At 37.8% G+C, this 19,607-nt stretch overlaps 1 protein-coding gene across 1 annotated transcript in view; it reads left to right on the top strand.

Moving 5' to 3' along the window:
- Window positions 1–19,607, top strand: part of GPC6 (glypican 6) — a 1,177,499-nt gene that overhangs the window by 1,061,589 nt on the left and 96,303 nt on the right. Inside the window, exon 5 of the mRNA XM_049778514.1 lies at window positions 3,085–3,215. Within this exon, the coding sequence (XP_049634471.1) occupies window positions 3,085–3,215 (131 nt within the window). The remainder of the gene's footprint in view (window positions 1–3,084; window positions 3,216–19,607) is intronic.

Below are 19,607 nucleotides of genomic sequence, written 5' to 3' on the forward strand. Positions count from 1 at the left end.
AGGTCTTCACCAGTTAAGAAAATAATCTGAAAATTTATCTTAACAGCTTCTTTATTTATATATAAGTTCACCAAATCATGTCATTTCTATCTATATAAGATTGATGGGGCCAGCGAGTCAGTACAGTGGATAAGCTCTTATGTTGCATGTATCAGACCCAGTTTCAATTCCCAGCACTATATAGGATCCCCTAAACACCACCCTAAGAGCAGACAGGGGTAAGCTCTGAGCATCACTGGCCCAAGAAACAAACACACACAAAAGGATTAATATGGGACCAAGAGCTAGAAAGTTCTGAAGTTAAGGCACAAATGTCCCATATAACTTACCTGGTTGAATGCCTAGTACAGAATTTACTTCCAAGTATAGAGCACAGTATATACTAGAAATATGCCCAAAAGGAATTATATGGGAGCAAATTTGGTCTCCTCTTTCAGGTTCCCAGTTCAATGTTCCCAAGTCAGTTCTAAGATTGGGTTGAGAAGTATCAGCTCTTCGTAGCCTGGTGCTCTCCACAATTAGGACACTTTGCCCCTTGAACAGTACTGACTTGTCATCACAAAGCATTGTCTTGTCTTAGAAGAGTTCTCATCAGCCTAATTCAAAACAACTAAAACCTCTGAAAAGTTTTGGATGATGGATTTCGGTGGGTCATCATGGTTGGAAATGTAACAAAAATAAAACTTGGTTTCCTTACTAATATTATAAAATGGGAACTATAAGCAGCATTTTACATTAATAATATATTGCATTAGAAGACAGATTATTTGATCTATGTATAGTATATTTCTAGTTGCAAGCTTAAAATATTCATGTTCAGAGGAGGAAAATTAAATAAGGCATATGCCAAACTATAGTGTTCTGGGAAGTGGGATTATATGAGCTTTCTTCTTCTCTGTACTTTGTAAATTTTTTTATTATAAACATATATTATTTGGAGATAAAATGGGAAAATAAACACATAAATGGTTACCTCAGATCTTTTATACAATTGGAAACATGAGATATATAGTATTTCTATTAAGAGTCTAACTTGTACTGTCTAATAATGTAGCCACTGCATAAGAAAAGATTTTAAATAATACTTAATTTTATTTAAAATAGAAAATTTATTAACAATTTATTTTCTAGACCATATTAACTATGTTCAGTAGCTGCATTTTCATCTTTATAATAGGGTAAATATTCTGTAGTTCTAGGGGAAAGAGGGTACCACACTGTGCTCTGAACTCTGTGACCAAAAGTAGGACTGTTTTCCATAGCATAAAAGTGCACACACATGGGGGATTGAGATATAATATAGTGCTTACAAACACTTGTCTTGCACATGTCCTTTTCTGGTTTAATCCCTGACATTCCCTAGGGTCCCACTAAACACTGCCAGGTCTGGCCCTAAGCATAGAGCTGAGCACACAATAAGCCCCGAGTACCAGCAATATTTTCCCACCCCAAAATTGCATAGACATCACATACAGGAAAAATAAACTAACTCAATAAAGCAAAAAGTTCGACTATAATGCTAATTAGTGGTTACTGGACAAGAAGGAGGAGGATAAAAATGGACAATTGCACTGTAAATGATAAATTGGGTTTTATAGTGACTTAATATAGTACCTGCAGGTGTTGATTTTTAATGATGCACACCTGAAGCCTATAAAATATTATAATAAAACATACCTTTATAGGGGCCGGGCAGTGGCGCTGGAGGTAAGGTGCCTGCCTTGCCTGCGCTAGCCTAGGACGGACCGCGGTTCGATCCCCCGGCGTCCCATATGGTCCCCCAAGAAGCCAGGAGCAACTTCTGAGTGCATAGCCAGGAGTAACCCCTGAGCGTCACAGGGTGTGGCCCAAAAAAAAAAACAAAAAAAAAAACAAAAAAAAAATATACCTTTATAAAAAATGAAGAGGAAAAAAATGATATCTCCCACTTGCCATGCACCTCTTATTACCATCCCTTTTATGTACCTCACAGCCAGTAAGTACAGATAAGTAGAGAAAGTCAAAGCAAGGGCTCAAAGTCAGGGCTACTGACTTCTAACACATAGGGGCATGCACTCTTTTTTACTGTTAGTAGTATCTTCAGAAAATTCAAGTGTCGCAAAGGATACTTCATGTCAATATTATTTCAGAGAGTTTTTATGTTGTTGTTGTTGTTGTTGTTGTTGTTGTTGTTGTTAGGTCCACACATTAACTGGCTTCCCACATGCAAAACATGTGCTCCAGCCCTCATAAGTTTTGGTGGGTTTGTGTCTTGTTTGGGGTCCACACAGTTTGGCAGTGCTCAGGGCTTACTCAGGCTTTGTGCTCCGGAACCACAGTCCTGGCAGGGCTCAGAAACCATATGTGGTGCCAGGAGATGGGCCCCAAGATGGCCACAGACAAGGCAAGTGACCTACTCACCACCGCACTATCTCTCTGGCCCTTGTTTCTTTCCTAAAATTTACATATAGAGGTACTCTAAGTTATAATCAGACAAAGCCAAGCAAGAGAAGTTTCTCTATACCTAAAGGGAGTCAAAATAAAAGCGAAAGGTAAAATGGGAGTCAAAAGGTAAAAGGGGAGTCAAAATAAAAGCAAAAGTTAAAATGAAATAGGGAAAGTATATTCTTGAGGAATGTAGAAATGCTTCATATATTGCATTTATGCTAGAGGTAGGGCAAGACACATATGCAGCTCAATCCCATTGTCTCAATTTTTTTTTAATTTCTTCCATTGTCTTTTCCATTGTTTCTTTCATTGCTCAGTTTTCTTCATACTTTTGAGAAAAGGTTAGAATCCATTTTGGATATGCAGTAGAACCTTGATCTAATGCTATTGTTGCTTTTTAACTCCTGTGCAATAGTTAGGTTTCTTTGACTTTTTATCAGAACCAGTTTTTGGTTGGGTTTTGTGCATATAAAATAAGTTGAAATCATTAAAGAAAATAAGAGACTTTTTAAGATTTAGTCAACAATTTCATTTTGGATTGGATAAAAGCCAGTGAATGAATGGTTATTTTTCAGTCAGTTGTGCTAGAAGTTAACCCACATTGAGGAATTGAAGTTCCCAGTTTTTCACATATATCCTGCTCTTGTGTTTTAACAGATGCAATGCTCTTGGTGGCAGAGCGCCTGGAAGGACCATTCAACATTGAGTCAGTCATGGACCCTATAGATGTCAAGATCTCTGAAGCCATTATGAACATGCAAGAAAACAGCATGCAGGTGTCTGCAAAGGTATTTGCATTAGTCATCTGTCTACTAATAAATAGGAAAGTGCAGTCATGTAAAATGAAGTAACTATATATGGTGGCTGAGATTATAAAGTCTAATATGTTGTCAATGAGATTTTCCTGTCAAGCCACAAATTTGCTACTTCATTAAAAATGTCTAACAAAATGGCATTTAGAAAGGAAGCAATCTCTTGATTCACAATTACTCAATCATGAAAAAATATATATTGGCTGTTAGAAAGTTTCCCAGAGCCTCAAATCTATTGGGACTAATCTCCCTCATTTGTAAGCAATTTGGGGTTGTATACTTTTTCATGTTCAAAGTTTCTGCACACCCTCCTCTGTTCTCTCTCTCATGACTTCTAATTATATCTTCAGCTGTGAAAAGTAGGTTCATGGTCTATATGATCAATGGTAAATCACTGAACATTCCTACTGGCTTTCTTGTTTAGGATCATGGCATAACCTTCATTAATAAATCTTGAAGGGTGAATGTGCCTTTGTCAAGCAGACATGAAAAAGGGAAAAAAGAAGCATGTTTTCATAAATCATATGAGACACAGAGTTTCTGGGTCTGCAGTGGCAGAACACAAATACCAGGGCACCAGTTTTATTTGTCCCTGGCCAGTGTAAGATAAACATGACCTACCTTCAACTAAACCAAGACACTTACAATGAACCGATTGCCAGGCTTTTCCTTCATCACTTCTTTTCACAGACTTCAAAACCTATGCAATGCCCTTATCTTCCTTTGTAACTATCGCCCATTTGTGAACTCTAACCAAATCTTTATTCATCCTCGAAACCTGATGGCTGAGTGTGCATTTTAATTGAAAGTCATTCACAGAAAAAATATGTCAGGCAAATAGGTTCTTGCTTTGTGTGTGTGTGTGTGTGTGTGTGTGTGTTTCATTTTTGTGAAAGAGATTTAAAGAAAAATCAAGGAGGAAATGAGTGGTGAAGAAAAAAGTCACAGAGCAGAGGAGCAAAGCCATGTAATTCTATGGGATACCCTTGACTGATAGGTAAGCAAAGCATATTTGGTCTTAAAAGAGGATAGGAAAAAGTGGAAAGAAGGATGAGAAAGAATCAAACATGGTCCCTTGTCTTCTTGGGAGTAGTCTCCCATCCTTAGTTTTGAGTTGTCATGAGACTGTCACCCCTGACTTTTAAAGAAGAATGTTCCAAATTGCCATTTCCTGGGCTAGAGGCAGTGCAAATATTAAGAAACTTGCCTCACTTATGTCAGACCCAGTTCATTTCCTGGAACAATATGTGACCTTCTGAACACCAGCATGAGTGATCTGATTCCTGGGCACAGAACCAGGAATAAGATCTGGGCAGTACCAGATGTGTCCATTAACCACAGGGAAAAAATAAAAACAAATTGCCAGCTCTTGTTGGGGAAATAGCACATTTGGGACTACTGTGGAAAAAAAGTTTTTCTTCCTTTTATGCAAAAATAGCAATCATCTGTTCCTTGCAAACTATTGCCTCAAAACAGACTGATCTTGCTGTGAGAGGCAGAATATTCTAGTACCCAGGTGCTTGAGTAACCAGGTGCTAAAGTGATTGATATTCAAAACTACTGTAGCACAGAAGGCATGAAAAACACAGACATAATTGTGGTTAGCGACCACTTCTCAGAAACTAAGTTTTGCTTTGGTGTGAGCCTATAAGTTCAAGTCAAGCTGTCCTGCTAAAACTTCCATTCAGCTTAATTCCATTGAGACATTTTTTTTTGTGAAATTTTCCCACAGCATTTTAATAGTATTGTTAGTCATAAAGAACATATTGTTAAAAGACATTTCTTTGTGAGAAAGGTCAGCACAATCAAGAGTAGAAATAAGATAGACCAGATGACAGCTTATCTGAGGACATAATATGGCCATAGAATAATACAACAAAAATGTTATTTGAGATCAAAACAGAAAGCATTGGTCTGATGGTCTTAGTAGAGAGTAAATTGAACAGAGTGAATTTGAGAACAGAATGGGAAGAGAACAGAAAACTTTAGGAAAGAGGGTTTGGTGGCAAACCCCATTATGAAAGAAGATTGAAGAATGCCAAAGGTAGCTCTTGATGTAGTAGAATGGTTTGAAGTAATTGGAATTTGGATCAAGTCACAGAAAATACCAACAGGATTTGTTGGCAGGACAGACATATTCTTATAGAGGGTTTATTTCATTGAGAGAATGAAAGTTGAAATATGTCCTGCCATTAGCTATAAAAGACACATCGATGACATGATGCATCTAATCTTGAAATTGTTTTGGGATGATTTCTAAAATGAACTGTATAGTAGATTATTTTCTCTTATTTTTTTTGGTTGTTTTTTTGGTTTTGAGGCCACACCTAGTGATGCTCAGGGATTACTCCTAGCTATGCGTTTAGAAATCGCTCCTGGCTTTGGGAACTATATGGGACACCAGGGATTTATCCCAGTTCTGTCCTGGGTCAGCCATGTGCAAGGCAAACGCCGTACCACTGCACTAATGCTCTGGCCCCTCTTTTCCTTTTTTGGAACCCTAAGTCACTGTTGATAAACAGTCTCATTCTACTAAATGTTCTAGATTTCCAAACTTCTATGGAAGGTTTGCCCAGTCAAAGACTTTATTATATAATTTAATGATGTATTTTAGAAAATGGAGTTATTCCTCATTTCTCCATATAAAGAAATCAAGGCATATAAAAGCTAAGACACTGAGGACTTGTAGTATTTCAAGGAGCACATAGAGGTTGTCTGCTTCCCAAGTCCACGTTGCTATCGTCTCATTAGAATGATATGGTTGACTACAATGCTGATCTCACAAGAGAATGGAGTCTGCATTATAGATCAAGGACTAAGGAAAGGTTTACTAGACTTCATCATAACTTCCATAAAATGGTAAGGAACTAAAGCTGACAAAGCCAAGAAGACTCAAGTTGTCTTTCTCACTGCCTCATTCTCTTTGTAAAATATATGTCATACTCCTCTCCATTCTCAATCTTCACTTATAACAGTCAGTATTGCAGAACATATTATTTGTTCCTTTATTTTTTGATCTGATGACAAAAGATGAACATACCACAGTTCCAGACAGGAAACTTTCCTCCTCTAATTTCTTCTCATTGTATCTCTAAGAGGGAGATATAAGGTTTTGTACCTAATTATTGTGACCCTGAATTAATAGAATTTACAGACCAGTGGGGAAATTTTTTATTGTTATTTGGTCAAGCTCCAATCTTGTCTTAAATATGCTTTTAGAAATATTCTCAGGTTTTTTTCTTCTCTTATCTCACCATAGACATAGTTTGGGGCCAAGGCAACCCTGACATACTTTTCCAAAAATACCTGAGCCATTCAAGTTAAAATATCTGAGTAAGGGGCTGGTGAGGTGGTGCTAGAGGTAAGGTGTTTGCCTTGCAAGCACTAGCCAAGGAAGGACCGTGGTTCGATCCCCCGGCGTCCCATATGGTCCCCTCAAGCCAGGGGCGATTTCTGAGCGCTTAGCCAGAAGTAACCCCTGAGCATCAAACGGGTGTGGCCCAAAACAACAACAACAAAAAAAATATCTGAGTAAGGGGCTGGAGAGATAACATGAAGATAGGGCATTAGCTTTGCATGCAGAAGGACCGTGGTTCAAATCCTGGCATCCCATATGGTCCCCCAAGCCTTCCAGGAGTGATTTCTGAGTGTAGAGCCAGGAGTAACCCCTGAGCGCTGCCAGGTGTGACCCCCCCCCTAAACAAAACAAAACAAAACAAAAAAAAAAACTCTGAGTAATAACATTTTAGCACACAGTTTAAACTCTTGATTTCTATATTTGCACAATATTATACACAATTTGTATTTAATATAGAACTTTATATTTTATGCCTTGTAATTTTAAAGATTGGGAAACATAACATATTCAAACTTCTCTTAGTTCCTTGGTGGGGGGCACACCTGGTGACATTCAGGGATTACTCCTGGCTAAGTGCTCAGAAATCACTCCTGGCTTGGGGGACCATATGGAATGCTAGGGATCAAACCAAGGTCCTTCCTGGGTCAGCCTCGTGCAAGGCAAACACCCTACCACTATGCTATTGCTCCATCCCCTCTCTCAGTTCATTTTTGGGCACATAATCAAGTTACAATGACAGTGATCCTTGCTACTATTGTCTGAACTATTACTATTTTCATTAAACAAATAATTCACTGTGTCACTGGCATCAGGGAGATAATAGAGGACAAAACATAGTGTCTACTCTATCTTCCATCTGTTTCTAGAGGTCCTATATATTTATTCCCAAGATGCACTGCGATCTTCTAAAGCATATATTTCCTTGATTTTTAAGTTAAAGAATGTTAAATTTAGAGAGAATTAATAGCTTGGGATATCTGAGTTCATACAACTAACAAGTGGTAGAGCTGGGCTTGCAGCCCAAAACTTCCTGATCAAAAAGGAAAAGATATTCTTAGCACACCACTACTTCCTCAAAAGTATCTTTCTACCAACACCAGAAATACTGAAGTGTGGGAGGGACCAGATAGCATCCCAGGGAGCGTGACTGTCTAACCATAAGACAGGGACTATACTGATAGGAAACACAAGCTGTTAGCACTGCTAGTCCCAACTGAGCTTACAACATTCATGAAGATTTAACAATCTTATCGAAGAAAAGAAAGGATGGGAGAGATAGGACAGAGCTTAGGTTTTGCTTGTAGCCAACCCCTGTTCAAATCTCTAGGACTACCTCTTAAGCCCTTGAGTACTATCAGAAGTCACTACAGAACACAGAGCCATGAATAGGCCTTGGTCACAATGAGATGTGCCCCCCAAGCGCGCGCACACACACACACACACATCAAAAAAAGAAAAAGAAACCATCCTCACTTTTGTCCACATCCACTACCCACCTAAATCAAAGCAGTTCTGAACACTGTAAGTTTGTAGAAATTTCCCAAAGACTGTGATTATCCAACTTGCTGAGTCTCCTGCCTATGAATTTCCGAAGTGTTGATAATCTTCTTGCCGCCCCATCAAGGAACACGAAACTGAGTTCTCTCAATGTAATTGACTGTATTAGGAATAATTTTAGAGAAAATTCTGAAAAAGATGGGTTTGTCAGATATAGTCTAAATTAAGAAGAAGACTTATTAAATTCCAATTGAAGCCATTCATTCCGTTAATACTTATTACAGACGAGGATAGAACCCATCACCAAAGAGAGGATGGCCTTCACTCAGGTGCTTCATTTTCTCCCGACAATTCTTCCCAAATGGAGCTCAAATTAAGTTTAAAAAAAATGACTAACAGAGTGGAAAAGAAAATTTAATAATTTCTGCCCCTGGCTGATGACTCTTAGTTTCCTTGTCTGTAAAATCAGGGCTGATTTAATGTTCCTTCTCTAGTTCCAACTGATTACAGTTTAAGAACATTATCTCTTCACTAATTAATAAGACATTTTTGTTACTAGCACCCAGATATTTCTTTGGATATTGTCCCTTTTCAAATCAAAGCATGAAGTGAAGATATGGAGAAAATAGCATCTTTCAGCTATGATGCCCTCGCTCTTTAGAATATAATTCAAATAAATAAAATTTTTCTAGTGTATTTGTATCTCCTTTCTTTGAATTCCTGAATTTATTACTGTTTTTGTATGGTTCATTAGATACTAAGACTCTTCTCATATAAGTTATTTGGGTATAGTAGCCACATTTTAATGATTCTTTGTAAAATTTTTAGAGGAACATTCTAACATGTCAAGTGTTTACATTAAAGAAAAAAGTGGTTAGTTGTGTTGAATTCAGAACCTGAAAGTAAATTGCCAGAGAAGCTTCTATAATAAGAAAGTTAAAATACTTTGAGATGTATTAGAAGTTACCCTAATTTTCTGGAAATTAACATTTGACATTACTAGATTAGATTTTTACTCCAGTCAGAAATGTGTTTGTTTTTTTGTTTTTTAACACACTATGGTAGCAAGGCTAATGACCTACCTAACTCAATTAACTTTCATTTAAAATGCGAATGTGAGGGGCAGAGCAATAGCATAATGTGTAGGTCACTTTCCTTGCATGCAACTGACCTTGATTTTGCTCCTCATCATCTTCTTTAGTCCCCAAGTAAGTCAGGAGTAACCCCTGAGCACAAAGTCAGGTGTAAGCCCTGAGTACTGCTCGGAGTGGTTCCCCCCAAAAAACAATGAAATATGGATGATAGTAGTCCCTATTGGCAGAGCTGAGAATAAAATGATATAATTTACATAAAATGTTTAGCACAGACTCCATCAAACCAAAACACTGATAAAAGAGTGAAGAACTTGAATAATTTATTATTGAAACTTTCTGATTTATATTTAAATTCCCAAAAGTACTATCTCTGTATTTCTGCCTCATAGATGTTGAGCTGTACACTTATTTTTAGCTTGGAAGATCAGAAAAACAGGTTGAAAACACACACACACACAACACACACACACAAACACACACATGCCTGCATTTAAATCTGCTCATGCATAGTGATATTTTCAATGGCAGAGATTCCCACAAAAGAGACACTTCTTTCTGCCTGGCCTAAGATATGGGTCAGCGCAGTCCTAGAATAAATGCTTAGTGAACATTTATCAGAAACAAGCAGGCTCAAGGGAAGATGAAGGAAGATGAAGATAAGGTCCTTGGAACAAGTTTAGTTTGGGTCTGTTGGCAATGTCACTATTTTAAAAGAATTTCAGCAGTCTCTTCTTGTCTATACTTCTGGTACATGAAGCGAATAATTGGTCTATTTCACTGACAACTGTCTGATCTCAGAGGACAAAAAAAGTGGCTCAACCTATTTGTAAAGTTGTAGGTTCTACTCCTATTCTTCTTTATAATTGTTTTTGAATGGAAAGAGCAAGTTCTCAATGAGTTTTAAACTATGAGTATTTTCTCCTGAAATTTAATTTTAAGGTTTCTATTTTGTCATCAATTTTTAATGTATAAAATGCCACTAAGAATATTATAATCTTCTACTTAGAATATTCCACCAAGAAACAGTGACCTTGAAACATCTTTTATTCTTTGAGTTCTTCAAAGAATAAAAAAAAGTCAGAATCAATTCCATTTGGTTTATAATATCATTTGATTACAAAGCCAGAATTTTCAGATATAGATGGGGAAATGGAACAGTATCTTTTTCATCAAATAGATACACGTTTGAGAAAAAATGTTTATGGTGCACTTCAAGGAAATGAACTCAAAGAAAAAGCAAACTAGATTTAAATTTTCTTACTTGTATAAGGGATAAAAAAAATAACTTTTGCTTTTTGATGATAAAAAGAAATCTTGATTATCTCTAACCTTTGGAGATGTAACTTCAGACTTTCTTTCACTTTAACTTCAGGACAAAAGATGGACAGATTCCATTTTGTGGAGTCTACTCAAATCAAATGACTGAAAGTCAAATCCCACTTTTAAAAAGCAAGTGTACTCTAGGAATGCATTTCTTCTCTTGAAAGTCTTCCAATATCCTCCTATATAAAAAGGAAGCAATGGCACAGTGGATAGGCGTTTGCCTTGCACAAGTCTGACCCAGAATGGACCGCAGTTCGATCCCATGTGTCCCATGTGGTTCCCCAAGCCAGAAGCTATTTCTGAGCACATAACCAGGAGTAACTCCTGAGCATCACCAGATGTGGCCCAAAATCAAAATCAAAATCAAATCAAACCAAATAATAAAATAAAAAGGAGAATTGCTTCTTTAGAACATGCTTCCCCTGAGCAGTGGATTCCTAAACATCGTGGCCCAGTGCCACAATGATATAATTATGCAATTCTTAATTCTCAGAAATAGGTGATTTGATTTGATTTGATTACTTTAGTCAGCCTTTCTTTAAATATGTAAAGAACTGCCTGTGTGTACACATAGCAACATTTTCTGCCAGAAAAGTTTGAATTATATATGGCTTCCTGTCATTCGATTTCCTCCAACACAGCATGCATGTCTCTTTTACTTCATATCTCCATTATCTCAGAGTATATCTTAACATCAACCATTGGCCATATAGCTGTGATACTTGACAAAGTGAAAAACATTAGGATGTTTTTATTGTTGTTGTTGTTTTTATGGGGTCTATCCCTGCTATTCAGGGATCACTCGTGGTGGGACTCAGGTGACCCTCTGTGATGCCAGAGATCCAATCCATGTCAGCTGCATGCAAGGCAAACATTTTATCCACTGTACTATCTCTTTGGCCTTAATAACCTCTATCATACAGTTTTGCCTCAAGTAATTCATATATTAGGAAGGCTAAGCCCTGTCTTGAACAGTCAAAAATCTGAGTATGACTTTCATCTCCCATAACCTAAAAATCTAAAACTTGCTGCTGAACAAAAAGCTTACTGATTACATATTCAGTAAACACATATTATCTGTACATATTGTATATTATAATTTCACAATAAAATTTTTTCACCAGCTCTCTGTACAAAATGCATGCTAATTTATAAGGGTTGTCAATGTCTGTAGTGTAAATACTCTCATACTAGTTGATTTCAAGCTACCAACTGAATCTCACCAAACAGAATAGTGCATCATAATATATTGCCCCTTTTACAGATACAATCATCATAAAATCCTAAAGAGAAAAGATATAAATAAAATGATTAAGAAGCAATGCACTCCCTTTTTCTTTTTAATATGAACTTACATAAATTTTAAGTGAATACGATTCATATTTTGTTGGTTGGTTGTTTAGTTCACACCCATCTGTGTTCAGATGTCATTCCTAGCAGGTTGAGGTGGGGGAGACCATATGGGATACAAGGGATTGAACCAAAGTTGGCTGCATTCAAAGCAAATGCTCTACCCACTGTACTACATTCTGACTCTGAATTGATGTTTTTTTTTTAAATAATCAATAGGCTTAATGCAACAGTCCTGAAATTGTATAAATGTTTGCAGTAGGTGCTATGAGTCAAGACCACCTTCCCTACTGCAGGAAACTTTTTGCTGTTGCTATAGAAAGCTTTCTCTTCCTTTTCTGTTAGTTGTCTCTCTAGGAAGCTTCCATCACACTTATCACATTTTTTTTGTAATTGTTATATCTCTGGTCAGAAGTCCCAGAGAGAGAGAGAGTAGGGACATTTCTACTTGGCACAACTCCAGTCCGTCTGTCTGACCATAGTGACACACAAGTTTGCTGGATGATGTCTTGAATGAATGCAGCCAAATAAGGTGGATGAAATTTATGTTTGTGCAAATTCTGCAAAGAGATCTTAAAGCATTGCTTTCCATCTTGAAAGCAAGAGCATATGAAATATCATTCAGCTAGGCTGTAAAGATTAGGATTTCTTTTCTCTCCACAGAGAAAATGTGTTTTGTTTAATTCTTGCAACTCCTCCCTACTTTCCTCTGGGGAAGCAAAGAAAAAGCAATGAGGCATTCTGCTGTTTCAGGAATGCAAAACCTTCAAGGAAAAAAAATTTTTGCAGATGGAAAGAATGTGCTGTTATGGAAGGAAGGATGTCGAGAAGGATACCACCCTTCTGACATATCTGGAGCCACGCTGTGTGAGCACCAGGAGTCCATTTGTTAAACCTTAAAACTGACACAGGAGCTGGCTGAGGAAAGAAGTCAGACGATGCAAAACAGCCAAAACTGAAACGGATGACTTGACTTGATTTTGTGGAATCCAGAATTTTCTTCACACAGTCCTGAGCCCATCCAGGGAGTAAGTGTCTGCCAGAGAACCTGGCCCAGGGACCATTGTAATCAATCTTCAAGGAAAGAAAAGCCTATGTGAGGGAGGAAAGAAAAACAGAGGCAAAGGAGAAGGAGCGAATCATACAAGTGAAAAAAAATCTCTTTTCTTGAAAGTTGTTCCATCAAGAAAATCTGCAAACTACCAAGAGTGGAAAAATAAATTAAAAACCTTACTACTTAGAAATCTTTGGATAGCAAGTATACAGGTATAGAGATTTTATATCACCTTAAATATTAATCAAATGGTTTAAGTGTATATTTGGGAAAATTCTTCTTAGGCTATTAGTAGAATGCTGTCAGGCAACAACAAAAAAATTAAGGTGTCTAATGTGGATCTAGGGTGACACTATCTTCTGGTTTAGGTTGAAGATGCAGCTTATCTTGTTACTACTATTTGTGATGAAGTATTTTGTGTTTATGTGGGGGCATTCAGGCCAGAGCACATTTGTGCTTAGAGATTGAGCCGAGAGTTTTACGCATGCAAATTATTCATCTCCATTTACCAATGACTTGTCGATATCACCTTGTTCTACCCAATTTTAGCTTCACATTTCACTTGCATTTGAAGAAAGGGTTCCGGGGTGAACCCAGATGAGTATTATCTGAGGGTACTAACCATGCAATCTCAAAAATGCACAGGCTCTGCCACTTACTATTTTGGTGATAAGGAAAATGTAGAAAGGACAGTTGTGCAAACAGCCAAGTTGTCTTCCACTTGCCTAGAATAAACAGCCCTGGCCTGAGTTGTGTACCCAATTATCTCCAGAACACCAAGGCTCTTAGCTTGCCTACCAACAAGCAGAGAGCCAAACCCACTTTACCCATCAACTCCCTCTCTGCTTGCCTTCTGAGGTTTAGTGAGTAGCTGTTTTTCAGTGATTAAAAAAATAAAGGCAAGGCATTGTGGTTCTAAGTTATCAGTTTAAACTTAGTTATTGATTTAGTTTTGCTCTGATGTGACACAATAAATGAAATAATGAAATTTTCAAATGATTCCTTTAACGTGGACGCATGATTCTCTGTACTTTCTGAAGCTTGGGTTTTAAAGAGAATCAATTCCTTGTTACAATGGGTATAGAGCACGTCATGTACTGAGTGTTTGATCCATCTCATACATCCAATTAAGTGATAGTTCTCTTTCTTTTTCTCTCTTTTCTTTCCTGTTACAGACATTGACCTCCACCTAATAACTGTCTTCAGTAATTGTTAGGACAAAGTGAAATTATCCCTAAAATTTTCAATTATTCATAGTCTTTCATTACAAATTATCTTTATTTATTTGGTTTTAGGGGTTCACACTTGGCTATGCTCAGGGCTTACTTCTGTCTCGGAGCTCAGGGATCACTTTTAGATGATCATTCCTGATGGGATGCTGGGGATCAAACCTGGGTCAGCACACACAAGGCAGATGCCTTCCCTGCCATACTATCACTCCAGCCTTACAGCTGTTTAGAACACTTACTATGTGCTAGGAACTCCTACATGTTATGGGATAAGATGATGAGCAAACTATTCTCAGAGTGCTTCCACTTTTCCTGCATTTTTTACATAATCTCTTGATTTGATTTGTTCTTGCCATTGTCCTATTTAATTACATTTTTGTTTCTGTTAAGATAAAAAAAACTTTATACTTGTTTTTCTTGGTCTCTTTCCTGAGCATCCTATTATATGATTTTCTCAACAGCATTGAGAATTGAGGGAAACATGTCCGTGATGCCAAAGTTACACAGGTGTTAGAAGAAAGACCAAAGCTGGTCCTGTCAGCTTGCAAACTCTTGAGCATGACCTTGCTCTTAGACCACAGCTATCACAGATGAAAATAATACACACACCTGGGCAAAGTTGAGGACGATCCAGGAGATATATAGTAGCTTTTGTTTTCTTAGGAACAAGCTAGATGGATTTGAATTCCTTTACATAGTCATCTAATAGATAGTTCCTTCCTGAACTTCATAATAGAAATTAGAATCTAATAAATAAATAAAAGCTCTATTAACCCTTAAAATATAAAGTCCTATTAAATCTAGGTCACAGTCACTGTCTCCTATGAATAGAGCAAATGATCCAAGGCATGTTTGCAAATTTCAGAAAGGAATGAGCAGATCATGAAATCTTTCTCAGCATCATACTAACCTACTGGGTAAAACTGGAGAAGGTAGATTGAAAGAAAAGAGGGGGGATCACAAGGAACTGTCTATTCTGTAGTGTTTTTTTGTACTTCACATATGAGTGAGATTATATAGGGTCTGTCCTTTCCCTTACTTAGTAGTATAGAGGCCCCAGTGGAAAGAAACCCTGAGATATTGTCAATGGAATAGTAAACTGAGTCAGCAAAGGAAGGGGGGAAGAGCTGAAGGTGGAGGTTACTGGTTTCTTTTAAATAATATATTTAAAAATCATGATTACAAACATGATTGTAGTTGGGTTTTAGTCATAAAAAGAACAACCCTCTTCACCAGTGTAACATTCCCATCACCAATGCCCCATCTCCCTCCTCTCCATCCATCTGTATTTCAGACAGGCTTTCTACTTCCCTCACTCATTGAAGGTGGTGGTTATTGTAATTTCCATGTGAGCACAGAGCAGTAGCATTTCAAGTATAAAAAATAACATGAATAGTATCATTCTCCTCAGACCTTAACAAAAATAACTGGGGAAAAGTAAAATTAAAGAAATAACAAAAGGGCCCGGAGAGATAGCACAGCGGCATTTGCCTTGCAAGCAGCCAATCCAGGACCAAAGGTGGTTGGTTCGAATCCCGGTGTCCCATATGGTCCCCTGTGCCTGCCAGGAGCTATTTCTGAGCAGACAGCCAGGAGTAACCCCTGAGCACCACCGGGTGTGGCCCAAAAACCAAAAGAAAAAAAAAGAAAAAGAAATAACAAAAAAGATTAGCAGAGAAAGGATTGAGTTGCTCTTTTTGCTTCTGGGGTTCCCAGGAATAATTCTTGTGAATATGGAATCAAAATACAGAAGACTATCTCTACCTCTGACCACTGTCTTTATTCATGGTGTGATGGTGGTGAAAGTCTTAAGGGAGGATTTGCCTTTAGTAGCCTTTGACTTAGCTCTCAGACACTCACCCCACACTCCTCTTTCTCCTCAGACCCAATCAAATGTCTCTTCTTTCCATTCCTGTCAGCTTCTTTACTCTCGGAATTGCCAAGGTGCTCCTGAGACATTATCTTAGTAATCCTTTTAGGAGAGCAGGTACCAGTCAGGTATCATGCATGAACCTACCAACCTACCTACAGGTTTAGCGAGTCAATTTGGTGAAAAGAAAATTCCTTTGTACATCTGGAACATCTCTCTACATTGGGACTTCCAAATAACTTCCCAGAAGAATCTAATTATCTCTTTAATGTCCCTTGGAGGGAGAGAGGCAGGAGATAAAGTGGATTCTATTCTGCAAGGATTAGAGCTAATGAATTCTTCCACACTGAGGTAGTTTTGCCTGCAACTCTATCCTCTAGAAACTTCTTTTGGGGGGAGGTGAGGCAGGTCAGGAAAAAACCTTTTCTGTCCCCAAATAGAATTTCTTCCCTAAAATAAAATGTGGTGGGGGCTGTGTGACCTCCTGAAGTTCTGAATCAATGCAATTATATCAGTTACTTCTCCCCTTGGCTACAGAGACCCCCTTTTCAGGGTCTTGAGTAGAGTGAGTTTCTGGAAATAGTAGTCTTGTGAGAATCTTCTAGGTTGGAGGGAAGGCAGGTGATCAGTGATGGGAAGTTAGTGTAGATTGAGGATCTACAAACAAACTCCTTCCTGTTGACATGTCAAAATACACATTGGCATGATGGTGCCCTGCTGAGCTCCACCATTTAATGTAGGCCTATGGAATGTTCTGCTAACTCAACAGCTGTTCCCAGGAAATCACATTTTGGGGAAAGTATTTAAGAAATATTTAAGTATTTAAGAAATATTGGGAGCTGAGTGATAGCATGGAGGTAGGGCATTTGCCTTACATGCAGAAGGACGGTGGTTCGCAGAACCTGCCAGGGGCGATTTCTGAGTGTAGAGCCAGGAGTAAACTTTGAGTACTGCCTGGTGTGACCCAAGAACCCAAAAAAAAAATATCTCTGGGTGTGGCCCAAAACAAACAAGCAAAAGAGAGACTGAAGTGATAGCATAGCAGTAGGGAGTTTGCTTTGCACACAGCCAGCCTGGGATGGATCTAGGTTCCATTCTAGGCATCCCATATGGTTCCCCGAACCTGCCAGGAATGATTTCTGAGCACAGAGCCAGAAGTAACTACTGAGCACTGCTAGATGTGGTCTTAAAACAAAAATAAAAACAACAAAAAAGAAATGTCATCTAAAATCTCCATGCTCAGAAACAAACTAGCTAGAAAGAGATCAGAGAATTACATAATCAACTAATTATTATGAAACATATATTTTTCCAGACCCTGCTGCTTTTTCCTCTTAGGGGCTACTGTTATCATCACAGTTCCAGCTTGTCTGTGTGGCAAATAATATTATGACTCTAAGCCCCTCTTTAGCTTTATCCTTCATTCCTAAAAGTTGAAAATTAAAAAATTTGACCAAAGGCTAATTGAGATACATGAGATTAAGTTTCCAGTGGTATATTTCTCATCACACAAACATGACCCACCCACCTATCCCCAAACATTTCTAATATACAACCGTTTATATTCATTTGTTCATTTATCAACTCATTTGAGTTCAAGGTTATGGATGATTAGTAGATCAGGGCACAAGATGAGGACTCACCCTGGGCACAAGTATCTCTCTCTCTCTCTCTCTCTCTCTCTCTCTCTGTCTGTCTCACACACACACACACACACACACATTCACACACTCACTCTGATGCAACAAAGACATACCAATCAACTTCAAAAACCCATCTGTGGAATATATGGGGGAAAGTGGAGTTCTTGGAGAAGATATAGGCAAACCGTCTTCACAGACACTGACCATGGTCATAAATCCATCTTTTATTTTTATATAACTTAGTTAAGTGGCATCATTGGAGAATCTGGTCTGTTTCCGTTTGACAAAGGAAGAAACTAACCCGGGTTTGGCCCTGAGCTGACCTTAGCTCAAACTTCCTCTAGGTAAATCCTCACCCTAGAGGTTTTGTAAAATTCTAGAAAGTAGCTCTTGATATCCAGGATATATCTTTTACTATAAAAGTTCTTTTTAAAAATAAATAAATAAATAAAGGTTCAAATATCTGAGTATAATAAAACTGATGTTTAAGAACCTTCAAAATTCATAATCTGACATATCAAGGCAGAAATTATTGTTGGTTTTATCTAAGTATAGGGCTAGCTGTTGCTTCCATGATCATTAAAAATCAGGTTTCAGTCATAAGCCCCTCAATTTCTACACAAAAGACCTATCAAACATGTGTTATTTCAAAGCATAACAGTAAAATATGATTAATTCACCTAGATTCTGTTATTAAATTAAAAGCCTCAAAAAAGAAAAGAAAAGAAAAGAAAAACCTCAAATAGTTAAAATGTTAATGTTAGGATAAAATGATCCTAGGAACAAATAATATCTTTCAGGGCATTTTTTACTCATTTGATTTATCATAAACCAGTGATTCAGACTTTTTTCAAAGGAGGGATCTAGAAGATCTGTTAAACTCTTTCTGTGCCTGACTTCAAGCATTAGCTGTGTTGCCTTAAGCTTTCTTCATTTTTAGTCATCTGTCATTTTCTAAGCAATCCAAAACAGCACACTCAACAGAACCCTGGAGCTTCAGAAATCTTAATGCCCTGTATTAGCAATGACCTTGCCACCTGGCCGCTGGGAAGTGATTTAGGCAGTAGGAGAAAAGGGCCCACTATCTTTATCACACTGGTTTACACCATCAACTTTAGAAATTGGAAGAGAGACGAATAATCAATAGTGTATTAAGAACAATCTCAGGTAAGAATGCCAAGATAAAGTGCTCCTGCTCGGTGAAATGCTGAGTTGAAGGAGAACTTTAGAATACAACACAAGAGAAATTAGTTCGTGTGATAAAATGAAATGAGTTGTGTCTCAAGGTGGAATTTGTCACTGGGGATGGCATTCAGGAGTTCTTAGTGTGCTTCTGAAGAATCCCATCATAAAGCTGATGACAAATGCTACGTGAGTGTTAAACAATGCAGAGTGAAATCAGGAAATCAGAAAGAATTTATTCAAGCACTCGCAGCCCAGGTAAAAATAGCTGACATAAGTACTCCCTAGGAACCAGTCGTCTCCAGTGGAAATAAAAGAAATATAAAATGAAACCTTATTGAAGCTTCCTGAAAAGTTGCCATATTTCTTGTATAGCCAGAAAATCATATTTTTGGTCAAGGTATTGTGACTGCAAATCTTGGCTAACTTAAGAGCATGGGTCCTTGAGTTATTTTATGTAAAAATGCCATAGAAATGTTTATGAACATTTCCAAATTTTAGAAAGTTTTAGTTATTTATACAACAACTTTAAAAATGTGGCTTGTGCACAAAGACTTCATCATAAACTCCATTCCTTGAGCTGCACAGTCACCAAGATCTCTAGATACAGAGGTCAGATTCTACCATCCATGACGAAGCAGAAGTCTTCCATACACCACGAAAACACCGAGGGGAGAGTAAATGATCATGCAAGGAGTCTATAATTAAACCATGACAGAACACTTCAGGAGGGGAGAAACCCTGTATCTCCTAGGCCAAGGGAATTCC

Source organism: Suncus etruscus, chromosome 8, assembly GCF_024139225.1.
Source record: "Suncus etruscus isolate mSunEtr1 chromosome 8, mSunEtr1.pri.cur, whole genome shotgun sequence".
In the NCBI taxonomy this organism is placed as follows: domain Eukaryota; kingdom Metazoa; phylum Chordata; class Mammalia; order Eulipotyphla; family Soricidae; genus Suncus; species Suncus etruscus.